The sequence below is a fragment of the Oncorhynchus mykiss genome, chromosome 14 (assembly GCF_057628025.1).
Source record: "Oncorhynchus mykiss isolate SJ-2025 chromosome 14, ASM5762802v1, whole genome shotgun sequence".
NCBI classification, from domain to species: Eukaryota; Metazoa; Chordata; class Actinopteri; order Salmoniformes; family Salmonidae; genus Oncorhynchus; species Oncorhynchus mykiss.
In genome coordinates, this window is record NC_143035.1 from 9,158,901 (window position 1) to 9,178,968 (window position 20,068).

General features: G+C 41.2%; 1 protein-coding gene across 1 annotated transcript; it reads left to right on the plus strand.

The window, feature by feature from the left end:
* Positions 1-8,105: 8,105 nt before the first annotated feature.
* mid1ip1l (MID1 interacting protein 1, like) lies at positions 8,106-10,368 on the plus strand. The gene is made up of 2 exons (XM_021561058.2): positions 8,106-8,335; positions 8,870-10,368. Exon 2 carries the CDS (start codon positions 8,960-8,962, stop codon positions 9,446-9,448), a length of 489 nt encoding a protein of 162 aa, XP_021416733.1. The 5' UTR covers positions 8,106-8,335; positions 8,870-8,959; the 3' UTR covers positions 9,449-10,368.
* The last annotated feature ends 9,700 nt before the right edge of the window (positions 10,369-20,068 follow it).

The following is a 20,068-nucleotide window of genomic DNA, read 5'->3' on the forward strand; positions in this document are numbered from 1 at the left end:
TGAACTACACTCCTATGTATTTTGTAACAAGATACATTTGAGAGCTGTAATTGACATTTTCAAAATACTTTTCTATACCATTTTTTTTATATTGGTTCACAATTTTGTGGCTCCCTTTCACCCTGCATTGGTAGCAGAAGTCTGATGGCACCCTGGTGTGATAAGACAGTCTGCTAAATGAACTATTGCAAAGCATGCAGAGTATTACTCTGCTCCCCGACCCCGAAACAAGGACAATAGTTATACCCAGGAGTCACTCTTATCTAGACTGACTTACAGTCAGTGCATTCAACTAAGGTAGGTAAACAACAACATATCACAGTCATAGCAAGTAAAACATCTCTGTAACCGTGACTGAGAATGTCGTTGCTGTTTGAGCCAGCTACTTGCAAATTTATTTCAGCATTTTAGAATACAAAATGTATGTATTTAAATTAAATACATTTCAAAATACAATTATTTTATAGTTTATTTTGACACATTGATATTTATGGTGTTTTGTTATTTTTTTCCAACCCCTGTCTCTTACTTGCACCATGGATCAACATCATGGACAAATGGTTGTTGTAGCAGCAGGTCATGCTGTGCAACACGTGAGAATAGAACAAATTAGATCATTAGCTCATGACTTCCATGCTGGTTGTCCCTGTTATCATCTTTCTTTCTTCTCCAATTTCATTTTTTTTTTACCTGTGTATTTTGCAGGGTAGATACAAGTTGTGAGTGACTTCTCATATTATTTTGTAAAGATTAATTTCATGTAAAGCTCCACCTCACAAGTAATGTTAAGAGTTCTGTCGCTTGTCTCTCTATGTGTGTGACTCTACTACAAATTAAGTGAATAACATAGGTTAAAATGTCATTTGATTGATACTGTCTGGTGTGTAAATGTGACAAAAACATTGATAAGAGAGAACTCTGTATTTTTGGGTTGCGCACAAGAGAGCACTTTTTGGCACACTTTGGGTGCAGTGCATTGCAATACAATCACGGTTGTTGAGGTGAAGGATTCAATTGAAGCCTTTACGGGAGGAAGCGCCATCACGGTTGTTGACATGAAGGATTAAGTTGAAACATTAGCAGGTGTGAATGACATTATGTGAAACTCCAATTTAACAGTTCTTTTCAATTTATGAACTGAGCAGGAGCAAAGGCACCGAACTTCGGTGAAGTTCTACATGGTAACATTCTCTGTTCATTTCTTGAGCAGAGTGGGGGTGACAGACTCTGGTGAAGCCCTTTCTGACAAATTTTTGTACGTTTTGATGGAACTCTATATGATAGATACACTTTTTGTTTATTTCATACAGTTGAAGTTGGAAGTTTACATACACCATAGCCAAATACATTTAAACTTAGTTTTTCACAATTCCTGATATTTAATCCTAGTAAAAATTCCCTGTCTTAAGTCAGTTAGGATCACCACTTTATTTTAAAAATGTGAAATGTCAGAATAATAGTAGAGAGAATGATTTATTTCAGCTTTTATATCTTTCATCACATTCCCAGTGGGTCAGAAGTTTACATACACTCAATTAGTATTTGGTAGCATTGCCTTTAAATTGTTTACCTTGGTTCAAATGTTTCTGGTAGGCTTCCACAAGCTTCCCACAATAAGTTGGGTGAATTTTGGCCCATTCCTCCTGACAGAGCAGGTGTAACTGAGTCGGGTTTGTAGGCTTCCTTGCTCGCACACGCATTTTCAGTTCTGCCCACACATTTTCTGTGGGATTAAGGTCAGGGCTTTGTGATGGCCACTCCAATACCTTGACTTTGTTGTCCTTAAGCCAATTTGTTACAACTTTGGAAGTATGCTTGGGGTCATTGTCCATTTGGAAGACCCATTTGCGACCAAGCTTTAACTTCCTGACTGATGTCTTGAGATGTTTCTTCAATATAGCCACATAATTGTCCCTCCTCATGAAGCCATCTATTTTGTAAAGTGCGTCAGTCCCTCCTGCAGCAAAGCACCCCCACAACATGATGCTGCCACCCTGTCCTTCACTGTTGGGATGGTGTTCTTCAGCTTGCAAGCCTCCCCCTTTTTCCTCCAAACATAACGATGGTCATTATGGCCAAACAGTTCTATTATTGTTTCATCAGTCCAGAGGACATTTCTCCAAAAAGTGCGATCTTTGTCCCCATGTGCAGTTGCAAATCACAGTCTGGCTTTTTTTTTTAGGTTTTGTAGAAGTGGCTTCTTCCTTGCTGAGCGGCCTTTCAGGTTAAGTGGATATTGGACTCATTTTACTGTGGATATAGATACTTTTGTACCCGTTTCCTCCAGCATCTTCACAAGGTCCTTTGCTGTTGTTCTGGGATTGATTTGCACTTTTCGCACCAAAGTATGTTCATCTCTAGGAGACAGAGCACTTCTCCTTCCTGAGCGGTATGACGGCTGCGTTGTCCCATGGTGTTTATACTTGTGTATGATTGTTTGTACAGATGAACGTGGTACCTAAAGGCGCTTGGAAATTGCTCCCAAGGATGAATCAGACTTAAGAAAGTCTACAATTATTTATTTTTTTAGGTCTTGGCTGATTTCTTTTGATTTTCCCATGATGTCAAGCAAAGAGGCACTGAGTTTGAAGGTAGGCCTTGAAATACATCCACAGGTACACCTCCAATTGACTCAAATTATGTCAGTTAGCTTATCAGAAGCTTCTAAAGCCATGACATCATTTTCTGGAATTTTCCAAGCTGTTTAAAGTCACAGTCAACGTAATAAACTTCTGAACCATTGGAATTGTGATACAGTGAATAGTAAGTGAAATAATCTGTTTGTAAACAATTGTTGGAAAAATGTATTGTGTCATGCACAAAGTAGATGTCCTAACCGTCTTGCCAAAACTATAGATTGTTAACAAGAAATTTGTGGAGTGGTTGAAAAATGAGTTTTAATGACTCCAACCTAAGTGTAAAGACTGAATCAAGTAGATGTTTTTTGTAGAATGAGGACTCCGATCCAAAAGAGCTGATAAACTGGCACCCCCGGACGTGTAAATAACAGATTTCATATTTTGACTATTGATTCTCTCAGGGACAGGAAGTATAGACCGCAAGCCATACGTCAAATGCAACAGGCCTTGACGATAAGATGAGACTAGTGGAAAGAACTCTGGGATGGTTTCAACTTTAGTAGGTGTTATCGAGGCCTCCTGCAGTGCCAGTTGCAGCAAGCTCGATTAAAAAAAGGGAAGTGAGGTACATAACTAAGGCCTCCCAAGATAGGAAGACAGCATACACAAAGTAATTCAGAAAAAGGCGGAATTAAAATGTTTGATTAAGATTGTGAAGATTGATTAAGATTTCGCATAGTGAAAACTAACTACAAGTTTATTTTCTCTTCCAGGACTGATGGAATGTCCACTACCAAGTATTCTGATGAGTTTAACAAGGATTTTGTATCTCTCCCTTTGAAATTCTTCTAGAGGCACGCGACCTTGGGAGAACATGTTAGGTACCAGAAACCGGCTGTTAAAGGAGCTCCCAATGTAGTAAGGCCCGGGCCATTTGTTTGTAATTGTTTTGGGATTGCCAAAATTGTTTATTTCCCGTAGAGGAGTGATTGTTGATTGTGGGGGTCTTCACACTGGGGGATTTTTTTTAGCAATCTTGATTTTAAAGAAATGCATTGAGATATGTGTATGTACCAATCCCAGTTTTCCCATTTAAATGAAATGAATGAAATAAATATTAACAAACATATGCTAACTTTACATGTCTGTCTCAGAATTACAAGTGCAGCATAACAAATGCAGCATAACAGACACAATTTCTTACCTGGTCCATTTGAATGACAATATTGTAAAATTGTCCCATCCCCTTAGACCATCAAATAAAGCCATGGGCTTTTTCTCCACATACTGTATTGTGTATCTAACTCAGGCAAAAAAAAATCTGCCCCCGGCCATCTCTGACTAGCCTACAGCACATTTTCTATATTAGCGGGTTAGGGTGGGGTGCAGGCATCAGATTTTCACTTTATCACATATTGTCGGGCAGTTGCAGATGGGTTATTAGCAATTGGGGGCGGGTGCGGGTGAACAAATAGCTGACCAGCACACCACTAGTGTGGGCTATCAAGATTGCCTCTGACTGGCAAGAACTCACAGGGGGTGTGGCCCAGGGAGCACTGTTAGGTTTATTGATCTTCCTTGCAGTTATTGACAGTGCTGCCAGACACAATGACAATCGCTGGAAATATATGTTAATGATTTAAATTTAATCCATAATTGTACAGTGGATAATATCTCCACACCAAAAGCAACCTCAACTGGTCTATAAGAATAGGTCCATAGAAGTGACATTGCCCTAAACCCTTTAAAATGCAAGATCCTGTAACATTTATGAGAAACCCGCCCCCTTCATGTCCCCTTATGATAGATGAGAAAAACCTGCAAGTCTGTGAAAGTGTGTCATTGTGTGTGTTTTCATGTCCATGGGCGTGACCATGGACCAAACATTGTAGAGGCCCTCCTGCTGGCTGGTGACAAAATGTAGCTGTTTTAAAGGTAATTTCCTGCAATTCTATACATTTTGCCATGTGGTGGACATAACAGTTAGCAGTTAAGGTAATTTCCTCAATTCTACACATTTTGTCATGACTTATGCTGAGTGACTCAAACATTATAACAAAATCAATGGGGGCCCCATGCCATGATAAAAATACTCCTGAATGCTTAATTATTTGAATATGAGAATCTCCCTGTTAGGAACTGGTCCATTGTCTTTTCTACGTACATTATATCTGGTTTAAGTCATTTAAGTTTACACTGAAAAATTACTGTTTGGACATAGTCAGCACGAAAAAACACTTAGGTGGCCCAGCCAATACTTTTCTCTGCAGACAAAACCCTGATAAAATAATCTGCATAGGAAAGACCAAATCGAATCAATGATTTATAAGATTTAACGTACCACAAATGGACCTGGTAGCCATCTACACATGCTATGTTTGACCCTGCCTAGAGTCTGTCGCACCAGCTTGGCACAGCTCCTTGACTCAAGGCCTCTCTGACCAACTCGAGCGCATACAGAAGCGTGCTTGCAGAAGCAGCCTCTGCACGGCGTTTCCTGGATACAAGGATGCTCTGACTTCACTATCACTGCCCTTACTCCATATGAAAAATGTATCACTAGCCACTTTAAACAATGCCACTTCATATAATGTTTACATACACTACATTACTCATCTCATATGTATATACTATACTCTACACCATCTACTGCATCTTGCCTATGCCGTTCTGTACCTTCACTCATTCAAATATTGTTATGTACATATTCTTCATTCCTTTACACTTGTGTGTGTATAAGGTAGTTGTGGTGAAATTGTTAGGTTAGATTACTCGTTGGTTATTACTGCATTGTCGGAACTAGAAGCACAAGCATTTCGCTACACTCGCATTAACATCTCCTAACCATGTGTATGTGACAAATAAAATTAGATTTGATTAGATTTGAAGCGAAGAGAGAAACTGTGTCTGGACTTTACTGTCTTCCTGTTTAAATACGCCTTCAGACACTGGTTACCCGTCTGTCGAGGACAAGTGTCAGGCAGATCCACCCGAAGAACCCACCTTCTCTCTATTCCACAGGCCAAGACAGAGATATTAAAAGTGACCCATACCCTACCTATGCAAATTAATCAACAAAAGTCTTTCAGTTTCATTAATGCCGTGATTTTTACTTGTGATTGCAACTTGAACGTGTTTTTGTGTATGCATTGTAATGTACAGTGCATTCGGAAAGTATTCAGCCCCCTTGACTTTTTCCATATTTTGTTACGTTACAGCCTTATTCTAAAATGGTTTGAATTGTATTTCTTTCTTCATCAATCTACATGCAATACCGCATAATGAAAAAGCAAAAACTGTTTTTTTTAGAAATGTTTGCAAATATATGTATATATATATATATGTATATTATTATTTTATTTTTTTTATATCACATTTACAAAAGTATTTAGACCCTTTACGCAGTACTTTGTTGAGGCATGTTTGGCAGCGATTACAGCCTTGAGTCTTGGGTATGACTCTACAAGCTTGGCACACCTATATTTCGGGAGTGTCTCCCATTCTTCTCTCCAGATCCTCTCAAGCTGTCAGGTTGGATGGGGAGCGTCGCTGCACACCTATTTTCAGGTCTCTCCGGAAATGTTAGATCTGGGCCACTCAAGGACATTCAGAGACTTGTTCCGAAGCCACTCCTGCGTTGTCTTGGGTGTGTGCTTAGGGTCGTTGTCCTGATGGAAGGTGAAGCTTCGCCCCAGTCTGAGGTCCTGAGTGCTCTGGAACAGGTTTTCATCAAGGATCTCTCTGTACTTTGCTCCGTTCGTCTTTCCTTTGATCCTGACTAGTCTCCCAGTCCCTGCTGCTGAAAAACATCCACACAACATGAAGCTGCCACCACCATGCTTCAACGTAGGGATGGTGCCAGATTTCCTCCAGACATGACGCTTGACATTCAGGTCACAGTGTTCAATCTTGGCTTCATCAGACCAGAGAATCTTGTTTCTCATGGTCTGAGAGTCCTTTAGGTGCCTTTCTGCAAACTCCTAGCGGGCTGTCATGTAGTGGCTTCCTTCTGACCCCTCTACCATAAAGGTCTGATTGGTGGAGTGCTGAGGAGATGGTTGTCCTTCTGGGAGGTTCTCCCATCTCCACAGAGGAACTCTTGACCTCTGTCAGAGTGACCATCGGGTTCTTGGCCAACTCCCTGACTAAGGCCCTTTCCCCCCGATTGCTCAGTTTGGCTGGGCGGCCAGCTCTAGGAAGAGTCTTGGTGGTTCCAAACTTCTTCCATTTAAGAATGATGGAGGCCACTGTGTTCTTGGGCTCTTCAATCCTGCAGAAATGTTATAGTACCCTTCCCCAGATCTGTACCTCGACACAATCCTGCCTCGGAGCTCTACAGACAATTCATTCGACCTCATGGCTTGGTTTGTGCTCTGACATGCACTGTCAACTGTGGGACCTTATATAGACAGGTGTGGGCATATCCAAATCATGTCCAATCAATTGAATGTACCACAGGTGGACTCCAATCAAGGATGATCAATGGACACAGGATGCACCTGAGCTCAATTTTGAGTCTGATAGCAAAGGGTCTGAATACTTATGTAAATAAGATTTATGTTTTTTTTGTAATACATTTGCAAAAATGTCTAAAAAACTGTTTTTGCTTTGTCATTATGGGGTTTTGTGTGTAGATTGATTAATATTTTTATTTTATTTTATCAATTTTAGAATAAGGCTGTAACGTACTAAATACAGCTATGAATACCTATAACCATAGTATCCCAGCAATCACAGCAATGCAATCACTGTTCATAAATGAGCATGTTTAGTTATTATAATCATATGCTATACAACAAAAGCTGAAATGTATAAATAAAATGTTTAAATCAATGAAAAGCTAGTAAAATGCAAAGCAAAATCTGATTTTGAGTTATTTCTACCACTATGTATCTATGCTTGAATTTACCACTCCATTTCAGCATGGATGTGGCATGTGTTGAAATGAACACCAGATGACAGTATTGTAGACCCTTAGTGATTTCTAAAAGGCTGTGACTCACACAGAGCCTTTAGAAAATCGACCCCAATTATCCTATGGATCCAATTGTCTCACACAATTTGTGGCCAAGGTAACTTTTCAAGTCAGTCCACTTCTGTATTTTCATATGACAGCACGTCATTAATTATTTATGAAGCAAGACTGGTCTGTATACACTGAACACTTTCAACTATCATAGTTTCAAGCATTCTAGTTAATCATGTCAGCCGTTTCATTGTGTGCTTGTATCGTATTTAGTAGGCCTAGGCTATGAGAGCAAAAGTAGGATAGGACTCGTAATAAATAGGCACATAAGGCCTACTATATTGTGGACTATTACATAATAGGGTAATAGGCTAATAATAATAAAATATATTTTAGAAAACGAGTGCATTGAAATGACCATTCGTGATTAGAACTAAAATAGTTGCCATATACAAACACCGATTCTCTCATTATGATTTTTGAAACAATGTATCAAGCTTAAAAACACGGTAACATTACTGCGGGTCTTTGCTGCGGACAAGCTCACAAAATAATGTGCTCTCTGATTGCTTTTTATCACTGTCAGTAACCTAAAGTTAACGCCCCATTTCCTCAATACTATCCTATTGCGCCATTGAAACCGTGAAGTGGGAGAGGTCGTTTTTTTCTAGCCGGCGTGCCCACTATAAAGGTCCACGTCTGGCTACAAAAGCCGAGGAAGTATATACACATACGTGTTTTTGTACGAGCGGGTGGAGCAAGGAATATTATCAAGAAAGAGTTTGCACAGGTCAGTATTTGTTTTGTTCGAGACTTATCGTTTATTTGGGCGCTCTCAGTTTTCTGTAAATATGGCAAGGTCATGTAGATACTATACTAGATTTTACAGGAAGCGCTACCGGTTAAATGTATAACGCCTTGTTTGTTCGCAACATTGCGGGAAAATGTTTTTTTCTGATAGCGTAGGCTACCTTCGTTTTAGTGTGGACATTCTGTTCTGTCATTGGCATCCCAAAACCATAGCCTACTCTGGTACGCAGTAGTCAGATTAAGCCTTTAAACCCTGTTTGAAGTGGCTCTTCATTCTGTTCATGTCTCCATTTACTGTTGTGTAGCCACGCTTACTTTACCAGCTGAAAATGTCATAAGCAGACAATAGTGGTACATGCCTTTTTGCTGCGTTCTTAGTAGGCTGATGTGATGGCCTATTTATTTAGTAGGCCTTTCTATTAGTGTGGCTGTATTCTGTTGACCAATGGCCTTCTCTTTATAACGCTGGGATGCAATATTTTGTCTCATGGCTTCAATGTTTCTATTTCCACAGTGACATTTAGATCATCAGTCAGCCTTAACATCAAACTTTACCTTACTCCACCTGTTTCCTGCAAACCCAAGTCTTGCCAAAACCTCCACAATGATGCAAATTAGCAGTGACCCGGCCAGCAACAAGAACTCCCTCCTCAATGTGATGCACCGCTTCATCGCTGCAACCAACAACATGGATGAGACCATCATGGTACCCAGCCTGTTGCGGGATGTGCCCCTGGAGGTGCAGGAGAGCCAGCAGGTTGTGGTGGTGGAGAACGAGCCTCCCTACCCTAACAAGCAGAAGGACATGTACGAGCACTACCTCCTCCTCAAGTCCATCAAGAATGACATGGAGTGGGGCCTGCTGAAGAGGGAGATGAGCGGTGGGGCCAGCTTCCTGGAAATGGCTGTCAAGCAAGAGGAGCAGCAGTTGATAATTGGGGAGCTCCCTGGTGAAGAGGGCTCTGATCTGGAAGGCCAGTTCCACTACCACCTCAGGGGACTGTTTGGTGTCCTGTCAAAACTCACAGTGCAAGCAGACCACCTCACCAACCGCTACAAGAGGGAGATTGGAGGTGGTAACTTTATGAGATAGGGTCACTTTTGACTGACCGTGGACTGCTTGACTCACACAGTGGTGTTATCGGAGACTTAGTGCAACTGACCAGGGACCGGTGTACTGACCAGGGCCTGGTTTCCCGGGAGCATCTTAAGGCTTAGTTAATTGTTAGAACCATAGGATCTTATGGTTTTAATGATGAACTTAGCGTAAAGATTATTTTGGGATACCGGGCCCTGAGCTACTTGACTTTCAATCCTGACTTGAGTAGTGACACGCCACCCCCTCTCGTCCCTTGCTTCCCAAAACTCCACTAATCATACATTTAAACCAATCTGATTGACACCTGCACATGTTCCTGAATGTTTAAGGCCATGTCTGATTTGTTGAACTGTGCATTGTAAGTTTATCAGAGTTGACATTTCATGCTTATTGGCTGTTTACAGAGTTGTTGGTATCGTATTTGGAGTCTTGTTGAATCATGGCTCTGGTAGGTAGGTAACCATCAGTCTTCATTTCAAGTCCAAACATTCAATGTGGATTCACGTGTATGTCAAAGGAACTGGGTGTCTGTATGCCATGTCTTTTGTAAATGTCTCTAAAAAGATTTGACTGCAGGAGTATTTAGAATGCTGGTTGTTCTGTCCCTCCTTAAAATGTAAAGCACACTTTAGCATATGGGCTTGTTTTTAAGGGCCTTTTATTTAAAAAAAAGTAATGATGTATTCATGTCTCTGTAGCACTCCTGATGAAACATGCTGTGCCTTGAATTTCTATAACTCAAGTCCTGCTCCGATGCCCATCTTGTCCACATTGTCTGATTGGTATAAAAATGTCAACCTGCCCTTTTTGGAGTGATGGTATTGTAACACTTTTCCTTTCTGTGTTGTCCTTGGTTATTTCAATTTTTATATTGCGCACAAATGCAGTACAACTAAATAAAGACTTAAACTCCTGTTTTTGTATTCAGCTCAAATTTGTGTGCAGGTAATGTCAAGCAGTGGTAGTGACTAGACTTGTCAATGGGTATGCCATTTTCATTCTAGTAGTTTCGTCCCTGGTTTAGTTGTCAGTCTATATAGCATAGGCTCTCGCTTGGTCTTCATTCCAAATGTTACTTGCTGATGTTTGTGGCAGATTCCTGTTAAGACTAGAAGGTGACTTTGACATGCTATAACATGAGCACTGATTTCTGTTCTGTACAATTGCTGTTGTCTTCGTTACAATACAGGCTCCTTGAAAGTTTAAAGCAAGTCTGGGCACTAACTTGCATAGTATGAGGCTTATGGTGCACCATGAGCCCTGCCACTTGCCCTGGAATGACCTTGGGTGAACATTGATGCAGTTATTGTATATCTGTTAGTAATATTTAGCTGGAAGGGAAACTTCTAGCTGGGGTTATCTGTGGTCATTTGACCCGGAACTATTTCCTGCGTTGAGCTCATGGCTCAATTCCCTAAGGTGTGACTTCTCATGCAAGTGATGGCAGCATTTCTGCTGCAGTGGGCCTGGTTAAGGAAATGTAGGTTTATAACTGATTTACAGTGCTTTCGTATGCCATTGAGTCATAAACACAGGACTGATTTAACCTAAGAGTTCATGACTGTTTTCCTTGTTCCTCAGTCAAACTATCAATGGCTGTTTAACAAGTTTCCTCAACAATCAGCTGGCAATTGTTCAACCTGCATATCACACAATCTTGTTTGACTCGGACGAGAGATGGGCTTAATAAAAAGGAGCGTACAGCTATAAAGATTCATGGCATAAATAATCAGGTTTTTGACCTAAAGAATATTGCTCTGTTTAATCATTCAGAACACTTCTCAAAGCGCTGAAACAAGAACATTACTTTCATGACATTTTTTTTTCTTAATATGGGTCATTGAACTACTTTAATCAAATGTATGTATAAAGCTTACATCAGATGTCACAAAGTACTTCTACAAAAAACTCAGCCTAAAACCCCAAAGAGCAAACAATGCAGATGTAGAGGCTATTAACACAATGGAGTCATTATTCTGTTATCGTTTGTAAAATCAACACAAAATATATAGGTGAGCAAAAAATACATAATACACACCCTGAGCTATATTGTATGCTCAAAATGTAAATTATTTCAAGGCTCAGGGTGCTGGAGTATTGAAAACAGGGGTGCCAATACTTTTGACCCCTATCTTTTAGAGAATTTTTAGCACTTCATCTCTGAGTATGTTTTTGAGTGTACAATATAGCTCAGTATTTGTATTTTAGTATTTTTTTAGTGTACAATATAGCTCAGTATTTGTGTTTTTGTATATTTTTTTGCTCATATTTATAAAAGTTGCCAATAATTTTAGACCTCAATATATCTATCTATGCTTGATGTGTATCAAACACAAATTATCCATATGGCTTCCTCAAACGGCAATCTCCCACCTCCATTACCCTCTCAACCTCTTCCCTTAGCAACAGCTCCACCAACAACAGCTCCACCAACAGCAGCCAATAGGGTAACAATGCTTTTTTCCCCCTCAAAGGCACAGCAGTGATTAAAAGATTGCAGAGACTGAGAGGGACAGGAGGGGTGAGAGAGCACTGCTAAAAGGGCTACTCTGACCCACCACAAAGCACGTTGGGGCATGAAAGGCTCATGTATTAGGCTATGACTACGAGAGCACATTTATATGAAGCTGGGTTCCTGAGTCTTCTCTGTAGATGCTCTCAATGTATGCTGGGAAATATCTGGACAAAAAAAATCGCTGTAGCAAAGTTGGTCAATCCTTCAGCCCACTCAAGTGAACTGGGTCAACCACAAATAGTGGGACAGCTGGTCAGGCTGTTGATATGAATGGAAATTGGGTTTCTTCACGTTACGTCCCCACGACTGTTGGCTATCAGAGAGGATAAGTTGTCTGTGTGCGGGAGACACATTTTAGCACCATTTGTTGATATAGTCAATGGACTGAATACTCAAGTGGAGATTGTTGTTGACCTTTGTCTGTGGAGCGTGACTGGATTAATACAGTGATCCAAACAAAATGGGGTTCATTTCTTAGTCATTTCAGGATCAGAACTGAAATTAAATGAATGAATTGAAAATGTACTTTCAAGAATTGAAAATGGTTTTTAATAGCATAATATCTGAATCCCTTTCCTAAATGGCGTGAGGCCCCTATAGTCACATTGCTCAGCACTGACCGTTAGGACCAACTAAATGTCTTCAGAAACTCTATACAGCAAAGGGGTACGATCACACTCATTGCCTCTCAGATTTGAGTAAGTTTCACATGGTGTGGTTGTGATACATTTCACCATGGTCTGTCAGCAATTGGGACATGATTATGAACCAAGAGTCACGTTTGAAAACACTGCAATATTTCTTGTCTACATATGGCCTGTGAGTGTCCGACAAATGCAGCGACAGTTGAATGCAGTAACTGTCCAAATCTAACCAGGTGCTCGGTATTTTAAGTAACAAAGCCATCTCTATGTAACGGCAAGACAATTGGCTGTATGTCCTTGATACTCAACTCTTGACACTGGTGTCGAGGTTATGGAGATGAGTGCTTTGCCAGCTCTCTCTCTCTCTCTCTCTCTGTGAAGGGGAATGGATGCAGTGCAATGTGACCAAGGGGGAATTGGCTAGCGGAGCGACACTGACGGACACATGAGAGTGTCTGTGTTGCAAGACCCTTCTGAGGCTCTATAAATTGTGAATCTGTTGCCCATGCCGTGGGTCAGCGTGCGACGGCGTGATCACTGACACTTGGCAGGGAGCGGTCCCGTTGGCTGGCCCATCTCAGCCAGCTGCCCCAGCCATACCTCCTGTTCCCTGCTAGTAGTTGCTGACAACGGATGCTCAACTGCTGCAACACTTTCATCTGGCACGGGCTAGACATTTAACCACACAGCCACACAGACAGGGCTCTCAGATAACAATCTTCACAAGGTAGAGTGGACGAATGTATGGCCAAATCAAATGGATGACCTGACCTGAATTGTTGCTGAAGGTCAATTCATTGAGTTGAGCCCTTACTCAGTTGCAAAGCGGTGGTGTCTATCTTTAACTGATTGTCATGGCCTGTTTCTGGTTTAATCAACTGCTTGCTTGCTCAGGTATATTCCCGCCTCACTATGTCAACAGTGCTGCTCCAAGAGTAAACACCTGCATACTGAATATGTTTGATTGAAACATACTGGCATGCTTGAATGAAATATCCAAGTTCACAGGGAGTAATAGCAACAACAAAAAACACATCAGGTCTTTGGAGTCCATTGGTCAACCAGCAAGTAAACAGGTCATTCTAATTGGAAGTCATTTGTAGGGTTCCTGTGTACTGTAATGTATACAGCCTGGCTGTCTACTGTTAGTGTTTCTAGGCATTGCTATTTAGTAAAATAACCTGGCTGGATATGCTCACACAACAGCCCATGGGGCGTAGCCTTACAATACCCTGCCTTGTACTGCACAAGTCTTATGAGAACCAGCATGCTCTATCAAGTCATTACTAACATTCCTGGCAATGGGAACATCTATTAAATGGTGAGGAGGACATTGGAAGAAAATAAAGCCAAGGAAATTACAGGGAGTTTCCCTCCCTCACCAAAGTGGATAGTATTTCAGGAAGTATATTTGACAAGTTATCCATCTGCATAATGGCTTTAGCAATAAAAAGTGCCTGTCCTTGAACTATGCTCATAAAGGCACATTAGGCATTTTAAGCCTTTATACTAGAAATGAACTGATATTTGTCTCAGGTTTGTAAGTATGATAATCAATTTAGCTAACTATGCATAGTGGTTGATAATGCTAAATAAAGTCTGCATTATAATGTCAAAGGATGCCAAGCAATGTATGCTTTGAGTCAAATCATGCATTGCTTAGCAATCTCATCTATGATTTTCTCAGTGATCAATCTTTTGCATGCCATATTTGAAAAACAAAGCAACCCTAACGCTTTATCAGTAAAAAGGTCGAGAAGGCCGCCTTTGCTCAATTTACTCGGATTGGCTGCAAGTCTTTTGTTCTAGCAGCCTGGGAAGCAGTTGTGGAGTTGGGAACACTGTGTTCTCATTTGGGCAGATGCTTTCCCACTGAGGTCCTTCAGTGCCCAGCCAGGCCCCCCCCCCCCCCCCCAGCCTTCATAGAGGCTGGGCTGTGCCAGGCCCTTCTTGTACCATCTCAATCCTCGGCTGTGTGTGTGTGTGTGTGTGTGTGTGTGTGTGTGTGTGTGTGTGTGTGTGTGTGTGTGTGTGTGTGTGTGTGTGTGTGTGTGTGTGTGTGTGTGTGTGTGTGTGTGTGTGTGTGTGTGTGTGTGTGTGTGTGTGTGTGTGTGTGTGTGTGTGTGTGTGTGTGTGTGTGTGTGTGTGTGTGTGTGTGTGTGTGTGTGTGTGTATATTCGTGGTAAATTAGCTGCAGGGGACACAAGCCTAGAGATATTGAGATTCTGAATGGTCAGTTAACAAGATAAGTAAATCAAATAATGGGTTTTAAAGGTTTCCTTTGGGGGGGAAGAAACATTAGTTTGTCTACAAGGGGAATCTGGTCTCGGGCTTGTGTGTATATACCAATAGGACAGGGGGAAATCCACCCAGATCTCCCTGTTATCTGAGCGGTCAGTATTCATTGTTAGCGCAGCATCATCCCCTTCAGGTGAGTAGGAGCTTGGCCTCTCTCCTGCCTTGGACAGACTTAGCATGATCAGTATGCCTTCTTTGTGCAGAACGTATAGGCATGGAATGTTGGCGCTTACGTAACAGGCGAGTGGGCGTCGAGCCCAGCTGGCTCCGCTAACGGCCAGTGTCTGACACAGAGTGTCTCTCGCAACGCACTGAAGGCCCACCCAGCCCTGTACACACCACTACTCTATTAGCTTGATCTAATTAGGTCAATAAAAGATCCTTGTTTTCACTGGTATTGTGTACCTACGTTGATCCTATGTCAATTCTGTACTGTATGTGAGGTAAATATACCAGGCTACAGTAGATATGCATGGAATGTATTCTGTTGTTGAAACTCAGTTTTTCCCAGGGTTATCTTTGCCCACCACATATATCTATAGCACAAATGTCTTTGTTTTCTACTAGGAATCAGCTTACGGTAATTGTCAGATGATAAGCATCAGTTTCGCTGGCCTTTCAACCCCCATGTAGAGGAGGCCTGTTCTCAATGGCAGAGCTTGGAGGATACAGAGACAGATTAAAAGGCTGAGTTCTCCACAGGTCAGTGCTTGCATCCATCCTTGGTGGGGAAATTTCAATTAATCTAATCTGCAAGACAAGGACAAGACAATGGCAACGGCTATGTGTGTGCATGGTGCAAGTCAGCGATTCCACCATGAGCTCTTCCACAAGACAGGACCTGAACTCTCACTGCAGACTCACTTTTCCCCTTGTAAGATAACCCAAATCAAGGGAGCTCTCTCCTCCACATACAATACCTTATATTCTATAAAACACAATCAAGTCATTTTAAGGATTCAAACCAGCATTAATAGTCTAGCCGTTAGGGAACATGCTGCTATAAGATGCACATGAGATTTTAAAATAACTTTCTCCATTGACACGTGAACAAAATCAAGATATAAAGTTCAAAAGTGCGTCTGTGATCCATGACCTGCAAGTGGTGTCTAGACTATAAAGAGCCTGCTGTATACGTGCTGATGGATTGTCTGAATGCAACAGTCTGGCCAAGGCTGGTCAATTACAGTGTGAAATCTGATGTGGAAATATGTGTGACAGACCGCTACTCTCCCTCCTAAGTCTCCTGATATATTTATCCCTCGGGAGCTTAGAGTATGTGTCCGTTGAAGTCAAAGATAGCAGCAGATTAACCAACTACAGTGGCATCGGAGGTCAGAGTATTAATAATACCTGCAATGATGAGCAACAGTGTCGTCTTTGCATTGCTCAGCATGTCTGTCTGTGAACTGCTCGTGCATTGCTTTGCAAGACTCTGTGGAGTAGTCGACCGCTAAGAGGCTTTTTATGATTCAATATGTGGCGTATACTTGTACGGAAGTTCAAAACAACCCCTTCATACGAACCCTTAGATGAAACGGCAAAAAGAGGAAGTATATTTATAATTTGAATAATTAGTCAAGTAATACATCATAATAAGATGGCAATAAGCAGTTTCATTGCAAATCATGAGTCAAGGAATATGTTCGACTACACATGTTCTCATTTGCTAGATTTTGACTTTCACATTCATTTTCTCAATTACAATGACTGGTGAAGTAAAAAGTAATGGCTGAAAACCAGAGAACTATAATGTAAGTGTCCGCTGTAGCATATTTAAGATTCTGGGCATCGTGGAGTGGTCCTCAGCAGAGTGATATGGTAAGTCGTTTTGAATAGGAAACGGGTGAAAATTGAGTATTCTAGGCTGAGTTCTAGAGACAAGCCAAGCGAACAGGACCTCCCTTTGTGGGTTTCAAAGAAGACTATTGCATAACCCAAGGCTTGGTGAAAAAAAACTACAGACAACCTCCATGAACCTTGAGAAAGCAGGCAAAAGGGAAGGGGTAGAGGAGGTCCACAAGAAGGGAGCCTAAGGAACATTTGGGAGAACAGGTTTACCTCTTCTGTGGAAGAACATGCAAATATTTCTGAAATAATTGTCAACAGGGTGCAGCTGCAGGGAAAGACTCCTAACATGATTAGAATATTTTTTTGCAAAGAACTGGAAAGTCAGTTTATATATTTTAATGTAATGTCTTATTTTGACAAGGGTGTGATATTTAAGCAATAAGGCCCGAGGAGGTGTGGTATATGGCCAATATACCACGGCTAAGGATTGTTCATACACACGACGCAACGCGGAGTACTTGAACACAGCCCTTAGCCATGGTATATTGGCAATATACCACAAACCCCAGAGGTGACTTATTGCTATTATAAACCGGTTTCCAAAGTAATTAGAGCAGTAAAAATACATGTTTTGTCATACCCGTGGTATACGGTCTCATATACCGTGGCTGTCAGCCAACCAGCATTCAGGGCTCGAACCACCCAGTTCATAATATCAGTTTAATTCGGAGTAAAAATGAGGCCATCTCGCTGATGTAACAGTCCGTTGTTCCCCTCCCCCTAAAGCTTGACTGATATATCACATCATCTTCTGTATTAAAGCTATCCATTCTGCCCTTTTTTGTCAATAAGGTCTGCATATAGGAACAATGAAAAACCACTGCGTGCCTTCTGCGCTCTCTCTTCCTTCTCTTTTCAATGCTAGTCAGTCAGCAGGTCTTGTAGAGACTTGCCCTCGTTTAAAACCAATCAGAATTCACTGCCCTAAAACAACAGATGGCCAATGAACGCAGCAGGATCCCAGGGGCTCGGTGAATGGGTGGATCTCAAATCTGCATCCATGTATGATGTCATGACGCTCAATTTACAGGGCTATCAGCAGCTGAGCCTTCCGCCCTTGTCAAAGCATTCAAATGTATGCAATCTTTGGCATCCAATTGCCAGATTTTTGATAATCACTTACACAGTATGGATATTATAGATAAATCAAGTATGATTGTACAGAAAACACATTTTTCAAAGCAGTTGAGCATATAAAACAATGATATATCTTCACATCATTGCATGTACGTACCCCTAGACCACGGGTATTCAGCTCTTACCCTACGAGGTCCGGAGCCTGCTGGTTTTCAGTTCAACCTGATAATTCATTGTCCCAGGTCTAAATCAGTCCCTGGTTAGAGGAGGAGAATGAAAAAATGCAGTGGAACTGGCTTCGAGGTCCAGAGTTGAGTTTATCTATCCTATACTTTTTGATCTCCCATTCTGCTACAATAATGACAGAGTTAAACACTGTCATTCTATAACAGGGCTCTCCAACCATGTTCCTGGAGAGCTACTGTCATGTAGGTTTTAGGGGGCTATGTTAACTAAGGGTTCACTCTTGGAACTTTAATATCTGTAAAGAACTTGCTACCTAGAAGGAATTGACTGACTCTAGCTCTGTCAGACTGTACAGAAGAAGTGTTGCAGAAGTGCTGAACTATAGTAACTTTGGGGGTTGCAAAGTGCACAAAATGTATAATGAGGGGCTTGTTCTTTTGGTATGTCAGTGTCATGTTTTAGCCATGCTGGCTGCTGAATCTGTGTGTTGACATACAGTACCAGTCAAAAGGTTGGACACACCTACTCATTCAATAGTTTTTCTTCATTTTTACTATTTTCTACATTGTAGAATAATAGTGAAGACATCACAACTATGAAATGACACATATGGAATCATGCAGTAACCAAAGTGTTAAACAAATCAAAATATACTTTATATTTTAGATTCTTCAAAGTAGCCACCCTTTGCCTTGATGACAGCTTTGCACACGCTTGGCATTCTCTCAACCAGCTTCATGAGGTTGTCACCTGGAATGCATTTCAGTTGACAGGCGTGCCTTGGAATTTCTTTCCTTCTTAATGAGTTTGAGCCAATCAGTTGTGTTGTGACAAGGAAGGGGTGTTATATAGAAGATATTTGGTAAAAGACCAAGTCCATATCATGTCAAGAACAGCTCAAATAAGCAGTAACTTTTACAATTTAGAAAATAGTAAAAAATAAGAAAAACCCTGGAATGAGTAGGTGTGTCCAAACCTTTGACTGGTACTGTATATGTACTCCGAGGTTTTAAAAAGCTTTTCACTCATGTCTTGTCATTTTTTCTCAGTGACCAACACTTTATATGACTTCATGAGAAATCTCACGAGATATGCTATCATGGCTTAGTTGCATATCAATATTTCCTGCATTACATCCCTGGAAACCTAACCAGGATGACATCCAGGCTGTCAGATGCACCTATCATCTGGAAAAGCAACCTTGGAGACAGTGAGAGGAACACATATGACAAGGAGATATTAACAGGCAGCTTAAACCCCACTGGCACCCTGGTACTTGCAAGTTTCCAAGCATACAATGCAGACATGACATGTCCATACATCCTTTCTTCAAGACAGATCAGGTGAAGGCACACATTTCATTTATAGAAACACTGTCTCAATGGTCCCAGGAGTATTCAACTCTTACCCAATGAGTTCCGGAGCCTGCTGGCTTTCTCTTCTACCTGCTAATTAACTGCACCCACCTGGTGTCACAGGTCTAAATCAGTTTAACTCTGTCATTAGTGTAACAGAATGGGAGATGGAAAAAAAAGGGGGAAAAAAGTATAGGATAGATAGACCCTTCAAACTCAACTCTGGACTTCTAATCTAGTTCCACTGCATTTTTTAATTGTGCCCCTCTAATCAAGGACTGTCTGGGACAGCCCCAGGATAGATCATTCTATAACAGGCTCTCCAACCCTGTTCCTGGAGAGCTACTGTCCTGTAGGTTTTAGCTCTAACCCTAATCTAACATGCCTAATTCTAATAATTAGCTGGTTGATAAGCTGAATCAGGTTAGTTACAACTGGGGTTGGAGTGAAAACCTACAGGAGCGTAGCTTTCCAGGAACAGGGTTGGAGAGCTCTGTTCTATATAGATGTCTCACACATTGGCAACTTTGACACAGGTGGCATATTTGTGCAACGCACAGCTTGATCACAACTACTCCATCATTTGTAAGTGCAACTCATTCCCCATGTTTCTCTATCAACACGATGCCATCTGGTGGAAAATCTATTTTGATAATAGAAATGTATATGGGCATCACAATTTAGATAC